The sequence below is a fragment of the Naegleria lovaniensis genome, assembly GCF_003324165.1.
Source record: "Naegleria lovaniensis strain ATCC 30569 chromosome Unknown tig013, whole genome shotgun sequence".
Taxonomy (NCBI): domain Eukaryota; phylum Heterolobosea; class Eutetramitea; order Acrasida; family Naegleriidae; genus Naegleria; species Naegleria lovaniensis.
In genome coordinates this window covers 446,035-468,621 of record NW_025407836.1, presented here as the reverse complement: position 1 = coordinate 468,621, position 22,587 = coordinate 446,035, and the positions used below count along the sequence as shown (strand labels likewise).

General features: G+C 37.0%; 17 protein-coding genes across 17 annotated transcripts; 6 read left to right on the top strand and 11 right to left on the bottom strand.

Annotated features, from left to right (window-relative positions):
• Positions 1-1,202: 1,202 nt before the first annotated feature.
• On the bottom strand, positions 1,203-1,616 carry C9374_002072 (uncharacterized protein; the record flags this gene model as incomplete). The annotated part of the gene is made up of 1 exon (XM_044691450.1): positions 1,203-1,616. The coding sequence occupies one exon, from the start codon at positions 1,614-1,616 to the stop codon at positions 1,203-1,205; it is 414 nt and encodes a 137-aa protein (XP_044551029.1).
• Positions 1,617-3,648: 2,032 nt separating this feature from the next.
• C9374_002071 (uncharacterized protein) lies at positions 3,649-4,518 on the top strand (the record flags this gene model as incomplete). The annotated part of the gene is made up of 1 exon (XM_044691449.1): positions 3,649-4,518. The coding sequence occupies one exon, from the start codon at positions 3,649-3,651 to the stop codon at positions 4,516-4,518; it is 870 nt and encodes a 289-aa protein (XP_044551028.1).
• Positions 4,519-4,614: 96 nt separating this feature from the next.
• On the bottom strand, positions 4,615-5,805 carry C9374_002070 (uncharacterized protein; the record flags this gene model as incomplete). Its single annotated transcript, XM_044691448.1, has 3 exons — positions 4,615-4,990; positions 5,059-5,670; positions 5,732-5,805. 3 exons carry the CDS (start codon positions 5,803-5,805, stop codon positions 4,615-4,617), a joined length of 1,062 nt encoding a protein of 353 aa, XP_044551027.1.
• A 215-nt stretch (positions 5,806-6,020) lies between these two features.
• C9374_002069 (uncharacterized protein) lies at positions 6,021-7,948 on the bottom strand (the record flags this gene model as incomplete). Its single annotated transcript, XM_044691446.1, has 3 exons — positions 6,021-6,591; positions 6,669-6,786; positions 6,895-7,948. 3 exons carry the CDS (start codon positions 7,946-7,948, stop codon positions 6,021-6,023), a joined length of 1,743 nt encoding a protein of 580 aa, XP_044551026.1.
• Positions 7,949-8,127: 179 nt separating this feature from the next.
• C9374_002068 (uncharacterized protein) lies at positions 8,128-8,703 on the bottom strand (the record flags this gene model as incomplete). The annotated part of the gene is made up of 1 exon (XM_044691445.1): positions 8,128-8,703. The coding sequence occupies one exon, from the start codon at positions 8,701-8,703 to the stop codon at positions 8,128-8,130; it is 576 nt and encodes a 191-aa protein (XP_044551025.1).
• A 244-nt stretch (positions 8,704-8,947) lies between these two features.
• Positions 8,948-9,836, bottom strand: C9374_002067 (uncharacterized protein; the record flags this gene model as incomplete). The annotated part of the gene is made up of 2 exons (XM_044691444.1): positions 8,948-9,571; positions 9,630-9,836. The coding sequence occupies 2 exons, from the start codon at positions 9,834-9,836 to the stop codon at positions 8,948-8,950; spliced, it is 831 nt and encodes a 276-aa protein (XP_044551024.1).
• A 312-nt stretch (positions 9,837-10,148) lies between these two features.
• On the top strand, positions 10,149-11,372 carry C9374_002066 (uncharacterized protein; the record flags this gene model as incomplete). Its single annotated transcript, XM_044691443.1, has 1 exon — positions 10,149-11,372. One exon carries the CDS (start codon positions 10,149-10,151, stop codon positions 11,370-11,372), a length of 1,224 nt encoding a protein of 407 aa, XP_044551023.1.
• Positions 11,373-11,562: 190 nt separating this feature from the next.
• C9374_002065 (uncharacterized protein) lies at positions 11,563-12,603 on the top strand (the record flags this gene model as incomplete). The annotated part of the gene is made up of 1 exon (XM_044691442.1): positions 11,563-12,603. The coding sequence occupies one exon, from the start codon at positions 11,563-11,565 to the stop codon at positions 12,601-12,603; it is 1,041 nt and encodes a 346-aa protein (XP_044551022.1).
• Positions 12,604-12,705: 102 nt separating this feature from the next.
• C9374_002064 (uncharacterized protein) lies at positions 12,706-13,089 on the bottom strand (the record flags this gene model as incomplete). The annotated part of the gene is made up of 1 exon (XM_044691441.1): positions 12,706-13,089. One exon carries the CDS (start codon positions 13,087-13,089, stop codon positions 12,706-12,708), a length of 384 nt encoding a protein of 127 aa, XP_044551021.1.
• A 134-nt stretch (positions 13,090-13,223) lies between these two features.
• C9374_002063 (uncharacterized protein) lies at positions 13,224-13,829 on the bottom strand (the record flags this gene model as incomplete). The annotated part of the gene is made up of 1 exon (XM_044691440.1): positions 13,224-13,829. One exon carries the CDS (start codon positions 13,827-13,829, stop codon positions 13,224-13,226), a length of 606 nt encoding a protein of 201 aa, XP_044551020.1.
• Positions 13,830-13,995: 166 nt separating this feature from the next.
• On the top strand, positions 13,996-15,376 carry C9374_002062 (uncharacterized protein; the record flags this gene model as incomplete). Its single annotated transcript, XM_044691439.1, has 3 exons — positions 13,996-14,536; positions 14,599-15,070; positions 15,124-15,376. 3 exons carry the CDS (start codon positions 13,996-13,998, stop codon positions 15,374-15,376), a joined length of 1,266 nt encoding a protein of 421 aa, XP_044551019.1.
• A 4-nt stretch (positions 15,377-15,380) lies between these two features.
• C9374_002061 (uncharacterized protein) lies at positions 15,381-16,226 on the bottom strand (the record flags this gene model as incomplete). Its single annotated transcript, XM_044691438.1, has 1 exon — positions 15,381-16,226. One exon carries the CDS (start codon positions 16,224-16,226, stop codon positions 15,381-15,383), a length of 846 nt encoding a protein of 281 aa, XP_044551018.1.
• A 236-nt stretch (positions 16,227-16,462) lies between these two features.
• On the top strand, positions 16,463-18,666 carry C9374_002060 (uncharacterized protein; the record flags this gene model as incomplete). The annotated part of the gene is made up of 2 exons (XM_044691437.1): positions 16,463-16,882; positions 16,933-18,666. The coding sequence occupies 2 exons, from the start codon at positions 16,463-16,465 to the stop codon at positions 18,664-18,666; spliced, it is 2,154 nt and encodes a 717-aa protein (XP_044551017.1).
• Positions 18,667-18,703: 37 nt separating this feature from the next.
• On the bottom strand, positions 18,704-19,517 carry C9374_002059 (uncharacterized protein; the record flags this gene model as incomplete). The annotated part of the gene is made up of 3 exons (XM_044691435.1): positions 18,704-18,721; positions 18,771-18,930; positions 18,979-19,517. 3 exons carry the CDS (start codon positions 19,515-19,517, stop codon positions 18,704-18,706), a joined length of 717 nt encoding a protein of 238 aa, XP_044551016.1.
• Positions 19,518-19,626: 109 nt separating this feature from the next.
• C9374_002058 (uncharacterized protein) lies at positions 19,627-20,682 on the bottom strand (the record flags this gene model as incomplete). Its single annotated transcript, XM_044691434.1, has 1 exon — positions 19,627-20,682. The coding sequence occupies one exon, from the start codon at positions 20,680-20,682 to the stop codon at positions 19,627-19,629; it is 1,056 nt and encodes a 351-aa protein (XP_044551015.1).
• An 85-nt stretch (positions 20,683-20,767) lies between these two features.
• C9374_002057 (uncharacterized protein) lies at positions 20,768-21,685 on the top strand (the record flags this gene model as incomplete). Its single annotated transcript, XM_044691433.1, has 1 exon — positions 20,768-21,685. The coding sequence occupies one exon, from the start codon at positions 20,768-20,770 to the stop codon at positions 21,683-21,685; it is 918 nt and encodes a 305-aa protein (XP_044551014.1).
• A 64-nt stretch (positions 21,686-21,749) lies between these two features.
• Positions 21,750-22,410, bottom strand: C9374_002056 (uncharacterized protein; the record flags this gene model as incomplete). The annotated part of the gene is made up of 2 exons (XM_044691432.1): positions 21,750-22,257; positions 22,325-22,410. The coding sequence occupies 2 exons, from the start codon at positions 22,408-22,410 to the stop codon at positions 21,750-21,752; spliced, it is 594 nt and encodes a 197-aa protein (XP_044551013.1).
• Between the last annotated feature and the right edge of the window lie 177 nt (positions 22,411-22,587).

Below are 22,587 nucleotides of genomic sequence, written 5' to 3'. Positions count from 1 at the left end.
AAACCAGTCGCGCATTCTTTTCCATGTGGACCATTTGATGACAGCAAGCACACAAACACTGATATAACTCGAGCTGCTTTCCTTCCAGTGCAAGAGTATTCGTTCACATGTGTAGCAATTTCGTCTCTATCCTCAAGCTCGAGAATGTGTGTGGCACTGCGTCTCTGATCAGCACCATCGGTTTTGATGTGATGGACATGAGCGAGAATGAAAAAAGCAAGACCTAATTTTTCAAAATCCAAATCACACTTGGCACATTTGGCTCCCAACAATTGAACCATCTTGATGTGAACTTGGACCCACTCATTAAAGTCATCAAGAACTTTTTCCTCCGTTTGGGTTCCTTGCTTCTCCATCATGCAGCAAGTGATGACACGCCTTGCAGAGAATTTCCAATGGCTCCTCAGTTTTGAACCAATTGGGGTCCTTTTCCTTTCTAAATGCAGTGGCAAGTGAAGGACCTTTTCGTCTTGCTTGCCATTTGGAATTTGAGGTGATGAATGCAAGCAGCCACTGCCTGATACAAATTCTCAATCACAATTCCACACAGAGAACATGCTGGAAGACATTGTGGAGGACCTCCCATCGAGTGTGTGGAACAACATTTCAAAGAGGCAAATTGTTTGTCCATGTGAACGAGTCCACATTTGAGACAAGCTGTTATGCCCAACTCTGGGTCACACATTTCCCAAGACACCGATGGATGACTCGGACACATGACTCCTTCTTCCTTAACCTTGTGATACTTTTGCCTCTCCCTCTCGCAAACACTGTTGTGCTTTTATATTACCACAGATGCCAAATTGAAATTTTTGAAATCGAAAATTTTCATTTCCACATATGAATCGATTTACCAACAAAATTCTTGAGAATGAAAAGATATTTATTAATCTTCTCAAGAGATGCTTTTTCAATAAGGCGATCTTGTTTGGGCGGATATTGAAATCCGTAAGGAGAGTCGGGGAAGAACTTGTCAATTTTTATTGTTCCTGTATGGCCTAGCATTTTAGCTCTTTGTAGATCAAGAATCTCAAAACCTTTCTTATTCTTTCTTTGAGAAATGTTCTTCTGTTGTTGAGGAGCACTTGTTTTGAGGAGTCTTTGACTTGTTGCTCAATATTGCGGAGGTTTGTGGATCCACATTTTCATCAACCATTATATCAATAACGGGTACGGCAACTTGACAAGATGATTGTACAACCCTAGTTTTTACTGAAGGTTTTAGGGCCAACGGATGAAGAAGAGGAATTGAGACTGTGCTTGGAGGTTTCTAAATCTTTAATAGGCCGCCCTGCTTCCTTCTTTTGCATGCTGCTGATAGCCTTCACAGTTGGAGTAATTGATTTCTTGTTATGGATGCTTTTTGAGTAAGTAATGGGGGTAGGTCGATTAGATCCTACATCAATAACCTTGCTGGATGATAAGGTTGGTACAGATCTCTTGGACGGCTTGTGGGATGAAAAAGTTGGTACAACAGAAACATGACTCAAATAGGCAAATTGACACGTCGTTGCCTGGATATGGATCACAATATGGATCAATGTTAGCACTGACTTGGAAGAGACTTTCTGTTGCTTGGTGTGTTCAAATTTGCAAGCCACGCAATAGTAATGCATTGGATGTGTTGGTTTTTTATTTGATGATATTTCTGCCAATAGAACACTCCGAGTATTTAAGGCTTTTAACAAGCTATATTGTAGTAATTTAGCGGCAAGAGCTTTGTTCTTCGTGGAATGTAATGAACTGAGGCGGTAAAATGAATGTAAGGCTTGTTTCAATGACGCACTGATGAAAGAAGGTTGCTACGATTTGATACATGTATGAGAAAATGATTTATTTCTTTGTTGATGGTGGACGGAGTCACGGATTTGTCAAGGCCCTCGTGGACGCAAGGTTGGATGATGACGAGGACACGTTATCTTTTCGTCTTGGAGGAGAAGTTAAGTGTGTGGTGGTGGTTGTGGTTGGTGGCATGATGTTGTTCAGTCGACTTGATGAAAGTAAGGAATTTTTCATAAAACGAAAAAGAAACGAATTGAGGATATTGCAATTCAAGATCACGTGTACATGGTTGCGTCAACTTGTAATAATCGAATTAATATTACTCTTTGTTTGTATCCATGGTGGTGAGTGGATGTTGTTGAACTTGTTGTGAAATTTCCTCCAAGGTCCACCTATTGAAAAAGTATGTAAGGCAAGTAAGGGATTTTGTAATGCAGTGCGTTGATCCATTCTACTCAATAATTTCCATTCTTCAATAGTAATGATATTATTGTTGAATAATATTGATGGAAATTGATAGTGTTTACAGTCTTTGGGTGAAAGTGCACTGAAATGAAATTTTTGCTTTTCGCAAAATCAAATTGTTGCATATTACGCATCAAACGCCCGGTGCACATTGGTTGATATTGTCAATCCAGAGTAAGAAGAGATCATGGCAACGATATTTGTTTAAGAATGGCTGTGAGCTCTTGCATTATTTGAATGTAAATATATTTGAGTAAAAAAAGCACGAATCCAAGAGTGAAGAAGAATCAACAAAATTACAGCCGAAATAAATGCATCTGTTGCTTTCTTCTCGTACTTCCGTTTGTTGATTTGCCATAGTTTATTTGTTAGACCCTTCCATCATAGCTGTAATGGAGTTGATGGTACTTGTTCAAGCTGAAGCATCGAGAAGAAATAACATTTTTTTAATAACAAAATGCACTTTATTTGTGAGTAGTTTCCTTGATTTCCGTTTGCTGGTATATGAAAGTGGCAACCTCTTCCTGGAGTTTGGTGTTGTTTTCAGTTTGTCAATGCTCCAATTGAACACTTGACACAGGTATTCTACACACTTGCCAAATTGGTTCCTCTTACAAAAATTCACAGAGTCATCAGAGGCTGCTCCTTCACCGAGTTAGCAGTGGGACGGCCATGCTTGAACCATATCTTGAAATAACACTTGAAAATAATCATGTACATGGATGAATTGAAGTTGCAAAGACCAGCTGTGGATGATGCATTGGTGGTGATCGTGTAATGTTTGAAAATTCAAGTAGTGGCATGTAAAAGACCGATGAAAAGAATTCTCATGAACGACGTTAATTGTTGAAAGAAGCATTTGACTGTACATGATGACTGCTTCATGGGCATGAATGAGATGAATATGTATAAATGTTGGACATGACAATGTGTATTTGGAGACACAACATTCAACGCATATGGAATTCATTTCTGAGAGTGTTGTTGAAATGTGATTTGAAGCTGTTTTTTCTTATCAGAGTTCTGTATGAAATACAAAGCGTGCTTGTTGTACCCTTCAATGAAAAGCACAAGCCTTATCATTGAAAGCCTTCACAAAAGAGGCCTCAATTCATTGTAAAAAAATGCAATTTTAAGAAAATTCGAGCTCGATTGGTCGAATGAACAGTGTTACAAAGTACGTTAGAAACCAGCATAGAAGGAACTTTAATAAAAAAAATATCATTCATAAATGACACCGTACATCATCCTTGGAATCAACACTCATTCCGAGATGTTCTCTCAACTTTTATTTTACCTTGCATTTCAAATTCTCCAAAAACTCTTCTGAATTTATCCTTAACTTGTCCGTGGTTGTACCAAACGATCGGAAATCATTTTACAATATGGAGTCAATTATTAATGAAACAATTTCATATAGACTTGAATATCATTGAACAAGAATTTTCGAGACAAGAGTCATCGAAACGACCATATCGTCCCTTTCTCATGTCTCTCTATTTTACCATTCGGTATTTCATCAAATACAAATTCTCTACAGTTCTGGAGTGGCATCACTCAGAGAATGACAATTTGGAACGAGAGCAACAGTCAAAACTCGACACCACCTCCCAAAGTGACACGATACCCTATTTTGCAACTTGTTCCAATCATGGATTTATTTATGCTGAGGGGTTCAATACTCAATTGCAATCTCGCTTCTTTTATGAAAATTATGATCCACATGCTGGTGGGGATTATAGAAGCCATCGACAAATTTTTGAACAGGATCAAAATGGTGGTGAAACAATTCATTTTCTAACCGAGACCTATACACTTCAAGAAGAATTTGTAGCGTTTTTGCAAATAATCGTTCGAAATGTCAATGGAGTGATTTATATTCTAAATATTCCAAAGAGTAGTGTGGATGATTCGTTGAATGGTTTGGAACGCGTCTTGGAATCTGAACTCAGGTCTCTAAAATCCATAATGAATAATGATATTGACTATAAATTGCTGTATACTATTGGATTGCACACACAGCATGAATGTAAAGATGTAATTTTCCAGAAACTTTGTGAAATGGTGAACGAAAAGAATTATTTTGGCAAGCATGATGTGAGTGTCACTCAATGCAATTTATACGATCATGATCAAGTGGAGAGAACCATGATCCATACACTGGAACGATATCGATTACACCCAATCGACATGAATCGTTTGTTTATATGTTTGGTCCATCATCATTTGAAATTGGGCAAGAAAGACAAGAAAAAGTGTCGAATCATGTGAATTGCTTGTACAATTCAAGAATTTATTGAAAATTCACTGTGTGGGATACTGGAAAAGAAATGAGAACGTTGCACCAATAGGTCAAATCAACACATTTTAGAGCGCTTCAAGACATTGTTGAATATATTCTTGCAGCCTTTGGTTTTTAGGAAAACGATCTTCCAACTCCTCCAGAACTGTTTCCAAATGTGTTTCTTCCAATTCGTCTCTCACCAGCGACTGAACATACACATGTGAAGAATGAATCAATGAATGGAGCAGAATGAGAGTTTTCAAACAAATTTCTCCCTGAACATACTCACTTTGACCAATGTCACTCTGTTTCAACCATTCCATCAATCTGAAAAATCGAAAAGGTTCATCATGTTCCTTCATGTTGGATTCCAAACTTTGAAGCACCGCTCGTACATGATGTTCCTTCTTTGAGTGACACAATTGAATGAGAAGAGACAAGATACTTTTCACAATTTCACTTTGGAGTGTTGAAATAGGATTGAGATGAAAGTATCTAATCGTGTGCAAGATTTCGTCTTGACCAACAATGGTTCAACAATTCCTCTCTTGACAAGAACACGACAACACTCAATCGAGAATTGCATGGTTTTACATTCAGAGTCTGAAGGATAGGATTTCTTACTCAATGCTGAAATGATTTCACACAAATAACGCATACCACCACCTTCACATGACGATTGTTCGGAAGTGAAATTTTGACACCATGTCAAGGGTTTGTGAAGTAATAATTCTCTCAAGTGTTGAACCTGTTCCGGAAAGGGATTCTTCATTTGATCTTTTAGAGCCATAATATTATACTCCACACTTTGACAACTGTCATCTTGGAACTCTTCCTCATCATCGTCCTCGTCACTCTCTTCATAGTCCTCGTCCTCTTCTTCGTCATCAGAAGTCACATTTCCAAACTTCTTTTCAAATTGCTTTTTCAAATTTGAAAGAGTCTCCAATACAGAATCAAGATCCTTTTTGGAATGAAGAGCATCGACATTCCACTCACATTTCATTGAACGTTCTTTCAAGGCAGTGATAAACGAAGAAATATTGTCTCGTTCTTGAGAAGGACTCAATTTGGTGGTCAGAAATGAGTAAAATCTCAAATTAGTGGTGTTAAAAGGATCAAATAATTGGAGATAGAGTCTGATCATCATATAAAAACATTATGAAAAGATTAATCCATTCGAATTAAAAAAACACGTACTCGCATAAGAGAACACCATCTTTCAAAGATTCATAAAAGCTGTTGGGATTGACAAAGCAAAGTCCTGTGATCATTTCAATCCAATCACGTAGCTGTCTGGATGAGAACGCGAAATCATTTTTTTTGACAAATCATTCCAAAAATTTTGTCCAATTTTTACATTCTGCATTGTAACACGGAAGGTCAGTACATCACACCGACCATTCATGTTCGAGAATTCGAGAAATTATAAAACATGATACATGGTTCTATGCTCTTTTAAAATTGAGTCTTTATATTTCAATACATTTTACAGTTTGAATTCATCCTTCACAATGCTCACAATTTCATCCACATCCACTTTCATTCCACCCGAGGAACTGTAATGTCCCTCTACTGCAGTGACAGCGTAATACTTGAGACCTGACCCTCTCGATTGACAATAGTAATCACCTGGCCAATGGAATTCTTTAGGTCTTCCTGGCCATCCAATTTCAATGACGAATTTGGTGGATCTTTTGGCAAAACTCAAATTTGCAAGACCTGCACCGTGTGGTGCAATGATTGCTTTGGCATCATAAAATACTTTTCCAATTTCCAAAAAGGAGCTTAATTGTGACAATTTCACAGGAATCACATCCATCGAGTCCTTAACCACATTAGAAATTTGTTTGACCATTTCATCATTATTATTAATTCTTCTCATGTTGGAATCGGATCGATCTACAACTAGAATGTAATCTCTCTTTGTGTCCTTTCGAATTGGGTTTGCAATTAAATTACGTTTGAGAGGTTGTTGAAGCGCACTTGAGGCCACTCTCAATGCAATATCGGTCGTGAGTGGAGTATAGACATCTTCATTGGAATGCAAAAAGTATAATCTTTTGCAGTGTAATAAATATTGGGTTCTGCATACATGAAAACTCTCTCTTTTGGAAAAACTCCAGCATCGGTCAACACTTTGATGGTTTTTTCGACATATTCACCACCGTAGACAAGAATTGGAATATTCAATGGAAGATAGGTCGAGAGGAGAATAATTCTTGGTAAAATTTCAATTGGAAAGTGTCCCACAGCTGTTGTTGTTATTGTTATTGTGTGAAATAACAAGTATTTTTACATTCATCACATGTGCATAAATGTCATGAAATACATGAAAAAAATTACACACTCATGATACTTACCACTTGGGAACCAAACATTTCCTACCACAGCAATTTGAGGATTGTAAGCAACGCTCCATTTGCGTTCGTCTTGAAGTTTGATTGGATGCCATATTGGCATGGAGTACAAGTTTCCACTCTTGTCAAAAATCGAGTGTCTCACTTCAGCATGATCGGTTCCGTAATCTAAAATACCATCTTCGATAGAGACAATTGCAAAATCAATATTTGGTTTGTAACACCAACTCTTGTAAAAGAATTTGCTTTCTCTCTTGTCTTTTCCAATGTCACAAATCGAGCACATGTTATTTCCATGTTCAGTTTGGCACAAATTGTCCTCTTCACAGTATGCCGTTTTTGTTCTTGGTTTTACGAAAGGATAGTTAACAAAATCATCTCGATAAGGAATATGGTTGAATTTCACATGGACTTTAAAACCCGGAACGTCAGTCGTGACACTATATCTGTCTCCTTTCAACTCCCCAATTTTATAAATTTCCTTCTTTCTTCTATCGGTCATGGAGCTACCTTTAATCTTTTGTCTCAACTCGGGTGTGAAAAAGTATTTTTTCAATCGATTTGGATTGCTTCGAATTGAAACTTGTTGTTCTAATTCTTCATTGATATAAAAAGGTTCCAACCTGTTCGACAAAATGATACCCTTGGCAAAGTATTCAATATCAATCTTGTCACTCTTTAAAAATTCATGTTTCGACACTCTTGCATCATATTCTATATCATCCATTCTTTCAATGGTTTCATGTTTTTGAAAATCGACTTGTTGTCTCTTTGGAAGTCGAGGATCTACTGGGGTGTTGTCTTCTTCATCATCGTTCGGAACAAGAGATTTCTTCTTTCCATTTTCGATGAGTGTAACAGGGCCATCATCATTGAGTGAATGTGATGAATTTTCTTGTTGTTTTGAGAGAGCGGAATTTGACAAGTGAGAAACAAACAAATAAACTAAAAAGACTGTTAGAAAAACTAGACAGGCAAATATGAAAGAACGTCCGAAAACAAGTCTTCCTAGTTGTGATGTCAGACTGTTGTTGGAGGGTCGAACAAATTTTTGCATTTTTTTTGGGTGACGCTTGGCAGCGAGGATGACATGAAGGGGTTGTTTGATTTATGTTGTGAATCAACCTCCTTGTAACGTTCTTCCAATCCTATTTACATAAAGCTGATTATTCTCTGTGTGTCATTCAGTTAAGGGCATGCGCTGTAAGGAAATTGCCTTACGCTTTACAGTCAAACTTAAATTCGCTTCAAGGAATTGTGTGTCACTTCCAACTCTTCATCTTCAATCTTTTTTGGAAGAATAATCTTTTCCAACTTTCCACGTTTCTTAAAAAACGAAGGCCTGTGTGTGAGCGATTCATTGTACACTTCGTCTTTTAACCGTTGCCACTTCTTTTTTCGAGCAATCTTTCGAATAATAAGGTACAAACCAACTCCAAACACTCCAAGCACACCAAGTGACAGCACAGCCAAAGTGGACCAAACAAGAACAAAATACCATTTTTGAAATTCACAATTTCCACAATAATCGCAACTTCCTCCACTTCTAAGGTAAATGAGAAAATCTTCAGGAATGTCATCAGGACACTTATTAAAATTGTTTTGCTTTCTTTTCTCAAATTCTGGATCATTTTTGACTAGAGAAGAGTTGCAAGCAGATACGGCCACTCCTAAAAATCTTCCTCGTTCACTAATACATGGAATAGACACAGAAACAATTTCACCTAGCCCAGTAACATCCATAAAAGGATCTGACCATGTGACATGTTGATCAGTTAAACGAAAGCTTAAATACTCATAGTATGATGCCATTTGCGTTCTCAAGTCGAGAAGATTATGGTCTGAAATTTGATTCCACAAGCCTCTATTTTCACATGCGATACGCTTTGGTATTTCCAAGTCAGCCTCGGACCCCAAACTAAAACTGAATATTTTGGCATTGAATTTCGCATTTTCTCTTTGAATGAGCGGTCTGGGGTCTACACCATCAGTAATTGCACCTGAAAAGCAATGTGGATCAATATTAAAACAATTATTCACCAATACTCACCGTCAGTTAAAACAAAATGACCTTTTCACAAGTAGGTGTGCTATTGAACGAGGTATCTGCAGCTTCTAATTCAAACAAGTCAAAAGCCAATTCGAACGCATTTTCAAAGTTTGTTTCTCCAAATGACATCATGTCTTCCATACAGGCTTTCAAGAGTTTCTTATTGTCAGGAGTGGCATAAAGGAGACTATTTCCATGTAGCGGGCAAAAGAAAGCAGAAGAGCTGAAAAAAACAATTCCAACACGATCTCGTTCAGTGAGGCTGTCTATGACATTTTCTACAGCAAAAAGAGCAATTTCAATTCTATGGTTCATGCTCATGGAAGAAGAGACATCAAGAACGAAAACTATGGACTTTGAGCCCGAGGCAGCATTCACATACCATGGCCGAGTTCTGAAATCAAAATTGGGACAATCCGTGGCCGGTGCTCCACTTTTACATATCTCTTTGGTTGTTGTTCTCCATTTACTACCAGGATATAGTTGACCCATTCCTCTAGGAGAGCCCACCACTTGCCTAACAATGTGCTTGTTTTGCATTCGATTTTCGTAATAAATCTCTCCAATCGTTTTTGTAAGACATGCAAAGATCTCGTCTGAGCCAGGTTTTACAAATGGAGCATGAAGTAACTTGAGTAAGGTGTTGGCTTAAAATGCAATTGCATTCCACATGCATACAATTACTTACCACTGGAGAGTGCAATGAAAGCATCTCACCTGTGCAATTGCATTCCACATCTGTGCCAAAACCTTTTTCACATTTGAAATCTGGTATCTTTGTGTTGAGCATTGGATCACACGCATCATACGAAACGCATTGAGATTTATCATAAAGCGGAAAGTTCTCAATAAAGTGTTCGACAGCCCTGCACACTTTTCTCACTGATTCTTCCATTCCTCATAATCAAAATTTTCGTTTTGGCACTCAACAATCCCTATAAATAGGACGGGAAATGTCGGCGATAATAATAACAGATATATCAACATTAAGGAAATTAAGGAGAGAGAGAATGATATATTGGTCTTCCTTCTCCTCGAGTGGAACTTGGTGCATGTGTTGGAAGCACTTTTCGTTGGAATTTCTAGTGAGGGACGCTTGTTGTGGTCATGGCTCTCTTTCCGATAGGGCCAATTGTTTGAACCGACATTTTTTCAGTCTCGAGTTGCCGCCCAAATTTACGAAACAACACACTTTTAAAAAAAAATAATGATCATGAATCACCAATACGGACAAGAGGAAGATTTGTATAGCTTCGGAGAGGGCATGGATGAGGATATGCAAGGAGCATTTGGCAATGCCTTTGCAAATTATGGATATAATTCTACAGAGACGTTGCTCAATGATTTCGGAGATTCAATGAGTACGAACCAAGGATATCCAGCAACGCGAGGTGGGCCCATGAGACCATCATTGCAAACGGGAAACCCTTGGGGAGGTATGACAGGTACAGCTGCAAGGGGTGCGTTTGTTGGAACCGCTTCGGCAATGCTTGCTGGAGAGGAAATACAACAAAGACCAATGACTTCTATTAATGCTGCTGGATTCTCGTCTAAAAAGAAAGATCCCCTCTCGGAAAACTTTGTGGGAGGTAGAGGACGGGCTCCTCCTCTTCAAAAGAAGAGCGAAAAGAGTGATGCATATATGGCTGTTGAAATGGAGCTAAATATTCATAAATCCATTGAACAGAGTGCCATGTTATGTCATACCAAAGACTTTGCCATGGCATTGGACAAAGCAAAGGAAGCTGAAAAGAGAGAAAAGGCATTGCTGCGTTTCAAGCAAGAGAAGCAATTAAATCAAGATCCAAACCATGAGCTATCGTACGCAGTTCAATTTAACTTGGCAAGAGCTTATCAATTAAACGGCATGTATACTGAGGCATTGGATACCTATGATGCCATTGTGCGAAATAAGGAATTAGAGCATGCTGGAAGGCTTCGAGTGAATATTGGGAATATATTTTTCGAGAAGGGAGACTATCCACTTGCAATTAAAATGTACAGAATGGCTCTGGATCAAATTACAAATGACTACAAAACAATTCGAAACAAAATCAGGAAAAATATTGGAGTGGCTCTTATTAAAATAGGCCAATATTCGGATGCCATTGCTAATTTTGAAGAAGTGATTGAAAATAATAATAATGACATAGATGCTGCGTTCAACCTCGTAGTATGTCACTACAGCACAGGAAACAAAAAGGAAATGAGAAAAGCATTTTTGAGGTTGTTGAATGTAAATATTCCAGGACTGCCAGCTGATGAAGATTTGGATGATGAGTACAATTCTCTTATGAATGATGGCTTGAGGGACTATTTAAAGGATTATCAACGAAAGCAATATGATTTCATTTTGAAGAGTGCAAAACTAATTGCAGAGCTCATTGAGGACGACTGGGAAAAGGGCTACGATTTTGTATTGAGCAATTGAAATCCTATGAATTGAAGAGAGAGAAATGTAATATTGTAAGCGAAGTAGAAATGACAAAAGCATTGACTTACATGAAGCACAAGCAATTCCAAAAGGCAATTGAGGCTCTCAAGCAATTTGAAAAGAAGGATAGAAAACTTCAAGCTCGCTCTGCAACCAATCTCTCTTTCTTATACTGTTGGAAGGAGATATGAAAAATGCTGAAAAATATGCGAATATTGCAGTGGAATCAGACAAGTATAATGCAAATGCCTTAGTGAACAGAGGTAATTGTCACTTTCTCAATAAGGAATACAGGGAGGCCAAAGAAATGTACCAAAGAGCTCTCGAATGTGAGTCAGACTGCGTACAAGCAATTTACAATCTGGGTCTTGTTACAAGAGAGTTGAGAGAGTACGAAGAAGCATTAGCCTGTTTTAGACGAGTTCACTCGATGATTCCAGAAAATATTGAAGTGATCTATCAACTTGCAAGTGTTCATTCCAAGATGGGTGATAATATCACTGCCATTGAATGGTTCAACGTTCTAATTACTCTAGTTCCAACGGACCCAGGTGTTCTCTATGATCTGGGAACTATTTATGCTAAGGAAAATGATGAAAGTCAGTCCTTCAACTATTATCTCGAGTCCTACAAAAATTATCCTATCAATCTGGACGTAATATCTTGGCTTGGATTCTACTTTGTCAAAAACGACATTTATGAGAAGGCTCTTGCATATTTTGAAAGGGCTTCAGAAATTCAACCAAACAAAATTGACTGGCAGTTGATGGTTGCAAGTTGTCATCGAAGAGTGGGCAATTTACAGCAAGCCAAAAAGTGCTATGAGCGAATTCACAACAAGGATCCTGAAAATTATGAATGTGTACAGTACTTGGAGCAAATTTGTAGAGATCTCAATCTACGAAAGGAGGAAAGAATGTATGCTGAAAAGAAGGCCAAGCTGAAAAATAGAATGAAGGAAAAGCAGGAGGAGCAAGAAAAGCAAAAGGAAGAAATGAAAGAGGAGAAGAAGGAGGAAAATGATAAGTTGCAGCAAGAGTTGAAGATCCATGAAAAAACTATTGACATGGTTATAGCAGCTAACAAATCTCCGTCCAGCAAATTGGCCAACAAACAGGCTTCTTTTGATACGGATGCTGACCTAAACGTAAATGATAAGAGAGTAGAGAACGAAGATGATATGTTAAATGTTGATACTGATGATTACATTGAAAGCCTGTATAATTAATTCTAATAAATATTATTTAGAGAAATAGGACTCAAAAATAAATAATATTACACAAGAATTGTGCTATGACAAATGTGTAAATAGTAGTAGAGAATTAGAAAGCTACTTCTTTGGTGTAAGAGGTGCAGACAGGTTAAATAAAAATCTACTTCCATCTCTATAAATTCTTCCTAATATTATTGGTTCTAGCCAGAATATAAATACACATATCGAAATGAAAAAGAAGAATAAAATAAAAAGGCCAAGACATAACACGTTCCGATCAGTGGTTCCTCCAATCGATGATGATTTTCCGATTGATTTTTTCGTTTGTAGTTTCATTTGCTCCTTCACAAAAAATGATTCTCTCATTGAAGTTGTTGGTGCAAATAAATCAATCACGGGTCGATCATTAAATTCCATAAATTCATCCTCACTATTGTTCGCAACAACAGTCATGTATCTCCGACGAGGTCTCAAAAAGTTCTTGTTGGAAACCTCCTTCATTTTTTTATTGGAGAGAACGGGCGATGAATTTTGATTACATTATAATCATTTATCGAATTTTGTACACAGATGAAACAGGACTCAAAAAGAAGGTGAATGCTCTTATGCCACACTCTTCCAAATGATTGAATCATTTACAAGTCCTTGTACGATACCAAAGTATCGACTTTGTGAACTTTGGTTGTGAATGATCTCAAACGGACCTCAGAAGAATGCACAATATATTTTGGATCCGATTCTTCCCATGCAATAGGTACACAAGTGTCTTTGGAGGTATAAACTAACAAATCAAATGTGCAAGGTTCATTCAACAATGGAAGGAAAGTCACACTTGCAGTAATTTGTCGAATCACTGCTTGAATTTCACTTGTAATTTCTTTTGGATCTTTGGTTTTGTGTCCTTCTGTGGCATTAACATCGGAATCGGTCTCAATCACAAATTGCCATCGTTCCAAAACCTCAGAGGTATTCACACTGGAAATTGCGAGGACTAATTGTTGAACTTGTTTTTGAAGAAGCCATGAAGAGAGTTGATTCAATACTTGACTGAGATACTTTTTCAAAGTTTCATCGGTAGTGACCATCATGGGTAAGCCGTATTTGGATACTTTGGTGAAAGATTCGGGAGGGTAGATTCCTCTCTGATAGAGCAAACTATTGACACTGTATCCAAAGAATTCGGCAACAATTTCCGTGGATCCCTTCAAGGTAATGCAATTTGCTTGGGCAGTGGCAGACATGATGATGATGACAAACAAATAATTTTTTCAAACTTGTTGTTAAATGATGACTTGCAATTTCAAACTTGCTGGATCCGAGGATAGACCCGTACGAATTATTAATTTTTTTTTTAAATACTTTGTAACGGCTAGTTTGTGATGGCGCCATGTTTTAGAATTTGAAAAAATGCAACAAGAAAATTCTGCTGTGGACCAACGACCTAACGATGTGACTATGGAGGATGAACAACCCAATTATTATTATTTGCAATCTCCGACCAAAGAATATCCTGCGGTTGACGAGAGGTCTGGTATCCAAGACACAGCAGCGTCGGAGCATGCTCCAGAACAGCAAGCCTATCAGTATGATACGAGTCAGTTGCACATTTATGATGAGGAGAATGATTTTCAAAATTTGAAATCCCATCCAAACACAAATTCGGAAGAGGAAATTCCTTCAAATAATAACATTTTAGGGCTGTTTCACATACCACAAGAAGTGATGACTGAAAATCCTCAATTTTGTAAATTATTATCCATCATCTCGGATCATATTTCTCCAGAAAGTGGTATCAGAAAAGAAGAGGAGAAGGAATTAAAACGATTAGAGTCGTTATTGGAAAGAGAAAAACAAAAATATTTCCAGAATTTAATTATTCTGGACACAGTGCGAGATATGATCGATAATGAGATTGAATACAGATATGATAATCCAAAGCTTTACTCCTGTCTGTGTCAGCTTGATACGAAATTATTACAGTATGAGCGGAACAGTCTTTGAATATTTCAGACACACTTCATCATGAAGGACCAGTTAATATTTATGGAATTGATCCTCAACAAAGGAACCAATCAGATGACTCTAGCTTTGCGAATGATGTTCAGCAGCTGGTGATTCCAGAGCTGGAAAGGAGATTAGAATTAATGTACCAAGATCTTTCACAATTTTACCAACCTTTTCCCAATCAACATACAAGTATTTTTGTGACAGATACAACAAATAGCCAAACAAATCAAGAAATAACTCTCACACACCTTGTGAAGCGCCATTTAAACCAAATTGCACAGGAAAAAGAAAGCATATTAGCTGAAAAGCAAAACCTTCACCAGTATATTTTTACTTATTTCAGCAAAATGAATCAATATCTTCAAATTCTGTGTACTTTGTTGGACAACTACAAGTGTGGCAGCTTTAGACAATATGACGAATCAACAATCTCGTGGCTTGTCCAGAGAACAGAGGCCATGAAGCTGAAATTAACGTAAGTTTTCCTGAGAATATTTCATATTAGATGACACTTTGCTGCTCTAATAGGTCTATTAAGTTCGAATATCTGGCATCAACCTACAACAAACAAACAGTGCCCATTCTTTACCAAATGTATAACGTTCTTGATTCTACGTTTGAACAACTTCAAACTCAAAGCAGTCATATGGACGCAGAAATTAAAAAGTATACATCTCTTGGTGATGAGTTTGACAAGCTAGTAGAAGAGTTTGGAGTGATCCTAAAGAAAATTCATGAGAAGCAATGGGAGATAGAGCAATTGCAAACCCCAAATGACTAACAGGCTATTTCAGTGCTTTGATAACTTCTTGTATAATTGTATCGGCTCTTGTCACTGTTTTTTTGCAGTCAATTTCCTCCTTTTTGAATTCATTTACAGAATTTTTGAAAGACTCGTTCGAATTAATCTCTGGAAATCCCTCAAATGAAAATATGGGATTTTGGTTGCTGTCTACTGTCCATGATTTGGACAGAGGGATTTCGAAGGAATCCTCTTTTTCATCAAAGATTAATGTTGGAAATCTTAGTGCGATATGCTCTCCGTTAATGAATTGCAGTTTTTTACAGCAGGACTTCAATGTTTCATCAAAACCTTCCTTTTCACAAACTGGATTTCCTTTGAGACTGATGGCTCTGAGATTTGCTAAATGTTGCAGCTCTTGTAAATCAGACAGATTTTCTATCAGATTATTTTCCAAATTGAGATTTTGCAAGCTCTTCAAGTTGGCGATACCTTCTACTTTGGCGATCTTATTATTTGACAAATTTAACCTCTTGAGCCGTGACAAATTTTCCAAACCCTCAACAAGCTCAATTCCATTGTTACTCAAATCAAGATATTCTAGCCGTACACACCGACTGAGATTTTTGATTTTATCAATTCCTATTGAATTTAAATCCAAGTTTATAACACTTCCGAGATCAAATTGTCCTGACACTGCGCTAATTAATTTGTAATCAATTTCAATTTGTCCCTGATCCATCGCTTCACCATCTTCCTCATCAAAAGATAAGGCAATACTCGGACTTGTTCCACCATCCTCCTCATTGTCAGATCCTGTGAGCATGTAGGGTGAAACACTGATGGTTGGGAATCGTTCTCTCGCCATTGATGCAGAAGTTTGGCTCATTTTTTTTACAGTTTTTTTTGCCGCCAACCTTTCACCACCTTTCATGTGATGGTTTTCTGCAACTCACTCGGTCGAGTCTCTCGAGTCATTGATCATTTCAGACGTGAAATGACTCATAGGCATACAACCCTTGAGAGAAGACAATGACCCTCAATATAGCGCCAAACTGTACGTACAAATTGGAACTTACTGTAGTTTTTTGTCTCGTTCGAGGTGAACACGTAACAGTATGAAAAATGAGTCAACAACAACATCAAGAACGGTTGAATCATCTCATTCTCGCTTGCTATGATACAAAGAATACGGCCATGAAGAATACAAGACGATTGGTTCATAGTAGTTGTGGGATGAGAGAAGACTCACCACCATTGATGAGATCTGAAACTCCTCAGCTCGGACTGAGTTTTCCGACGTGTACCAGACAATCCATGGAACAAGTAAAAAGAAAACAAAAGAAAAATAAGGTAGAGAGAGAATCAAGTGCTACCATGATAGAGATGACAAAGATACCAGTTTCTGTAAATAGTGTTCCACTTCATCATTCCAAGATTAATAACCCGCTCAAGGATAGCATCGGATTTAATGCTGTGAAGCCTCAAGTGGGAAGTGACGAATCTGGTTTAAAACAACTAGGTATTACCAACTCATTGGTAAAGGTAGGTGAGATGATACTAATTAATTGAGGCTAACAAGCGTTGAAAATTAGAAAATTTGGGACAACACTCTTAAATATATCGAAAATGAGCTAATTTCAGGAAAACCGGTTGAAATTCCTAATCTAGGTCTATTAACTTTCAACACTGAGACACAAGATTGCGGTACCTATTCACGCAAGCATCAAACCCCAGTTTTTATTCTTTCAGAGCACTTTCAAAAAAGGTACAGCATTTCTACATTAAAGGTACCACTTAATGACGGGAAGAGAAAGATGAATGTGGCACAGATTGCAACAAATGTAAATGCTTCCAAAAATGTTGTCAAAGCTGTTATAGAGTCGATTGTTAAAAATATTGGACAAAAAGCAAGTGAAGCAACTAAGAAGGAATATTCTGTAAATTTAAAAGTTTGCAAACTGTTATTCAAAGGAAAGCATTGTCACCCTAAATGGGATGCAACTTTTTTGCAAAATATTGAGAAGAACTTGACCAAAACTTTGCTTTCTACAGAGGTGACCGCTCCTCCAAGAGGCCAATATGAAAGTGCTCGAAGAACGAAGAAATTGATTGAAGAACTAGGACTCAGCATACGAGCACCAACTCCAGCGTTGGATCATTCGTCACCTTGTAATAGTGCAAACCTTTCCACTAAATCTAATTTTTCAACAATATCGCTAGGTCCACCCTACGACGTTGATAAGATTACCAGCGTCTCCTCAGAAGATTTTAAGCATGTTAGTCCTACCCACAGTGCTAAAGAATTACAAACGAGAAAGAAGTTTGGAAAAGACTCACTATCGAACAAGGTTGGTCAATCGCTCGATCAGGTTTACGTTCCAGATCCCAACCGATCCCTCCTTAAACAAAGACCATCAACACCCTTCGAAGTGGACAAGGACAAAGAAGAGGATGTAAGAATTGGGTTAAAAAATTTACTTATTGACAAACACAACAAAAAGGAAGTTACACACTTCAACCACGAAAAGGAGAAGTTTTACAATGAATGGGTATCTCAAAAAGAAAAAGAACTGGACGATTCATTCAAACAGGATTCTGTAAACAACACAAACGCAGTCCACAACTATAACCTGAACGCTGCTAGAGAGAAAAAGAAGGCAGAAAAGGAGGCACAGGAAAAGACCTCTCACTTAGACAACATGCATTCGTTACATACATCTCTTGTAGAAACTTTCAAGAACGAAAGAAACAAAAAGGATACATATGCTAGAGAATTGGCTAACCATCATCAAAAGCAAGAGAAGCTGGACGAGGCTCCTCTTCCAGATTTTGATAACTCTATCTTTATGAAAAACTCATATGACCACAAAACAGACCCTGCATACTGGAAACAACGACGAGAAAATCAAAAGAAATTTTACGATTCTCTGCAAAATCAAGTCCTCGAAAAAAAAGAATTGGATAAGCAATACGAGCTGGAGAGTTTAAGAAATTCAAATCAAGTCATTGTCAAGGGCTCCGATGATGATTACAAGAAACGGCAAGAGCAATATAAAAGCAAAGCACGAGATGAATTTAAGGAGTTCATTACCTCAAAAGAAAATGAAATTAAGCGATTACGAGAAATTGGTTTAGAGAGAAGCAGAGAAGAGGCACGGCAACAAGCAAAACTGCTACAATCCATCATTGGTAATAATAATTCACGACATGAGGTTCAAAATGCAACTAGAAATTCCTTGAATAGGCAAGTTTATGAAAAAGAAATGGAACAAGAGCAAAGTAGAACGCTCGAAAAATCCTACTTGAACAATAGTAGCATGTTTTAAAGAACTTGCCAATGCTCCTCAAATGCATTGCACACTTTCATACAAACCATGGCAGCTGAGAGTGGATAGCTCGATATTGAGACATATTCATCAGCGTAATCTACTTTCAAATCTCCACGAGCAAAGGCTCCTATTATAAACACCATTGGTCCGTCCTCTGACACATCTGTGACATCGGTGGATGGTTTTTTGTTGACCATTTCTCGTTGTTTTGTACATAAAACTGGGACATATTCTTCCAATCGAATAACTTGCTCCACATTACTGAAATAAAGTAAAAAAACACCCTCGAAGAATTCGTTGAAGACTTACAATTCTGCTGCAATTTTTCTTGCCGTAGATGGTAAATGGTCAGTCACAGGATTCTTAATAATTTTAAACAACACAGCCTCAGTTTCAGCTGCTTTGATTTTGTGTTTAAATAATAATTGAACCATCAATCCTGCAAAACGTTTATATGTACGAGGAACACGAGTATGAGGATTGACTTCTATGAGTGTATTATCCACTGTGTGCATATACACTTGCAAGAGTCCAGCCTTATTGAGAGGAGAGTCGAAAAGTGCAAGTAAACTTTGATGCACAACGTCAGGTCTATAATCATCAGGATTCTTTCCATGTTTACTCAGATATGAACGATGATCATCACTGTTTAATAATTTATACTTGTCTCCGATTTTTGCAACTTCAAGAGGACATCCTTCCAACACAACAATCAGTCGTCTCTTGCTTTCCTTTTCCACATACTTTTTTGCTTGAAGAGTTTTTTGTTCCTTGCTCACTCCGTGTGATGATGAAACACCTCCTCCGATGCTGGCAGAATTTCTTGATGCAGATTTCTCTTTTGGCATTTTTTTTTGAACTTCAATAAAAAATTGTTTTCAACAATGAATATTATCAATAATATTTATTGAATTTTGGAAAGCTCTCTCAACTGTGTACAACTATTTTAGATTATTATTATTTGAATACTTGTAACGTTGAGGAGAAGGGATTTAGTGTTATCAATTCTCCACTGTGCTCAATAATTTGTATTAATGATTCATACTCTGACATACTTGTCATGGTAAATGATTGTAATAATTGACCATTAAGGGTACTGTAAACTCTCAAGACAGAACTTTTAGAGTCAGTTTCAGTAGAAACAAATACTTTTTGTGTGGATGATTCATATGCAATGCCTGTAAGGACTATACGAGTCTGTGGAGTCAAATCGATTTTCAGAGAACATTGCAACAATCCTTCACTTGTTTGGCATGAAAAAATTCCAATATGACATGCAGTTCCAATCAGTAAATCTCGATTTTCATTGACAAAACAGCAGTGGGAAATTAATGACTTGTGTAGTATTCTCCATTTCAACATGTCATTGAAAATAATTGTACCATTGCTGGATTTCCAAACAAGAACTTGACCAGTTTTTGAAAATCCATAAATTGTGTTCAACAAATTCTTCTCATACCGTACACAAACATCATGAATTGGTAGGCCAACTGTTGAAGAAACCCAAAGCGGTGTAGGTATCAAATCTCTTTCAAGTGCGGAAATAAAGTGTTGCAAATCATATTTCACAACAAGTAGTCCAGCATGAAGAAACTGATCATTGTATTCACTTGGAAGAGTATCAGCCTTACAAGTGACAATACATGCATCATGCCCAGCTCCATCATAATTTTCTTCAATGACAAATACTCCAAAATCTCTTATTTTACATTGTCTTTCTAATTTCTTGGTTGAAATATTAAATAAAAACAAATTTCTACAATATCTTTCAATGACAATGATTGCATTAAGTGAAAAAGAACTAGTAACGAGAATGGTGCTAAATGCACAGGTGCTTACTCTCGGAATGCGCACTGGAGCTTGTTTTGAACAATTTTCCAGTGAAAATGGAATGAGCTCTTTTTGAAATTTTCTTCTTTGAAATTGATACTTGAATTGAGGATTGGACAACTCGATGCGATCATCTAGGTGAAGAATTACAAGCTCTTCATCCCGATGATCATGTTCCAACATTTTTTTACAATTTTTCAGTGTTAAATTTAGAAAGTTGTTATTTAAAAATAAAAAAAAATATTATTTCGGAATTCATGAACACACTATGATTACCTCCACTAAAATATTATGCAGTGGGTATTGCACACACAGCAATCATATTACAGATTCATCCATCTCGTATTGGAATAGTGAGATTATTAAATTCCCTTCATTATTTGTTTTAATACAACACTCGAAATTTGGAAATATATTATTTGATACGGGATATAGCAGTAGATTTTATAAAGAAACACAATTTATGCCATATCTATTGTATGGAAAATTAACTCCGGTTTTTTTGAAAGAGAATGAATCAGCGATGGAAATATTAAAAGTACAATTTGGAATTCTTCCACAAGATGTGAATTATATTATTATTTCTCATTTTCATGCAGATCATATCAGTGGATTACGTGATTTTCCAAATGCTAAATTTGTGTACTCGAAAGAAGGTTTTGAATATTTGAAAGAAAGAAAACAATCTTGTTGTTGCAGGGACATCCGATGCTGTGTGAATGGATTCATACCAAATTTATTGCCTGATGATTTTGAAAAGAGGTCTATACAAGTGAGCGAAACACAATTTTCAAATCATGTAACTATTGTACCTCCGTTCAAATCGTTTGACTTATTTGGTGATCATTCATTGTTTATTGTGGATCTACCTGGACACTGTAAAGGACATTTAGGATGCTATTTTACAGTATCTTGTGAGGAAGCATCAAATCAAGATAACAAGAATGGAACATTTCTGCTGATTGGGGATGCAGCATGGTCGAGCAATGCCATTATCAATGCATCACCTCCACATCTCGTCACAAAATATTTGGTTCAATACGATTGGAATGCCTACTGCCATACTTTACAAACTCTTCACAAACTATGGAAAGAAGAAAAGAATTTAAAAATTATTCCATCTCATTGTTGGAAAATTTATGAAGAATATTGTAGTAATAATTGTTACAAGATATCCAAGTTGTAATATATGTAACATGTGGATTCATGGAGTCAAACTCAAAAAACATGTAAAGCTGGTCATTTCTAAATTACAACTTGTAATTCCAAACCATGTCCATGGAAACATGAGGAAGAGCAATCTTTCCCTTCAGCGGTTTGACAATTTTTCCATCCACTTGAATTGGACTTTCATATTCATCGTAGACAACCTTCGTTTGTGTAGTAAATCCAAGCTTTAAAAGAGCTCTCCTTGAATAATCACTACTACATTCAGCAACTCCTTGTGTGAAACCTCTTACATTTTTACAATAGTCGAGATGAGTTTTAGTGAGCTTGGACATTATTCCCTGAGATCCATAAAAGGAGTATGTGGCTGCAACGACCAAGTGAAGAATTTTTCCATAATTATTGGTTGTGAACAAGTCTTCAGCTTTGTGTGAAAATTGTGTAATTTCTGTTGAAGGAGGATTTGAAAAGTATTGAGAATGCAATTGGTCAAAAACATACAACACTTCTGGGACAGTTTCTGCATCCAATTTTGGATTCTCCAGTACTCCTTTCACGAAATCTTCACTATAAATTGCACCAACGATCAAACTATAATATTTTCAAAATAATTTCAATGTAAAAATCAAGGCCAAAATGATTATTTTCATACACATACCCAGACTTGTCAACGGCCACATGTCCCAATCCTTCCTTAGCAGCTAGTGTCGCATAGGTATGTGCAAAGTTATAAACGTCAGTCATTTGATATCCGAAACCATTCGTGATTGGTTCACTCTCTGTAAAAGAATAACAAGTGAGTAGAGTGACCTGATCCACATGTTTTGGTGTGATCTGTTCAATGGAATATGAATAATTTCTGAAAGATTTATTTACATTTCGAGTCAAAGTTTTGATGATTGGATTTGTAATCGGATGGGA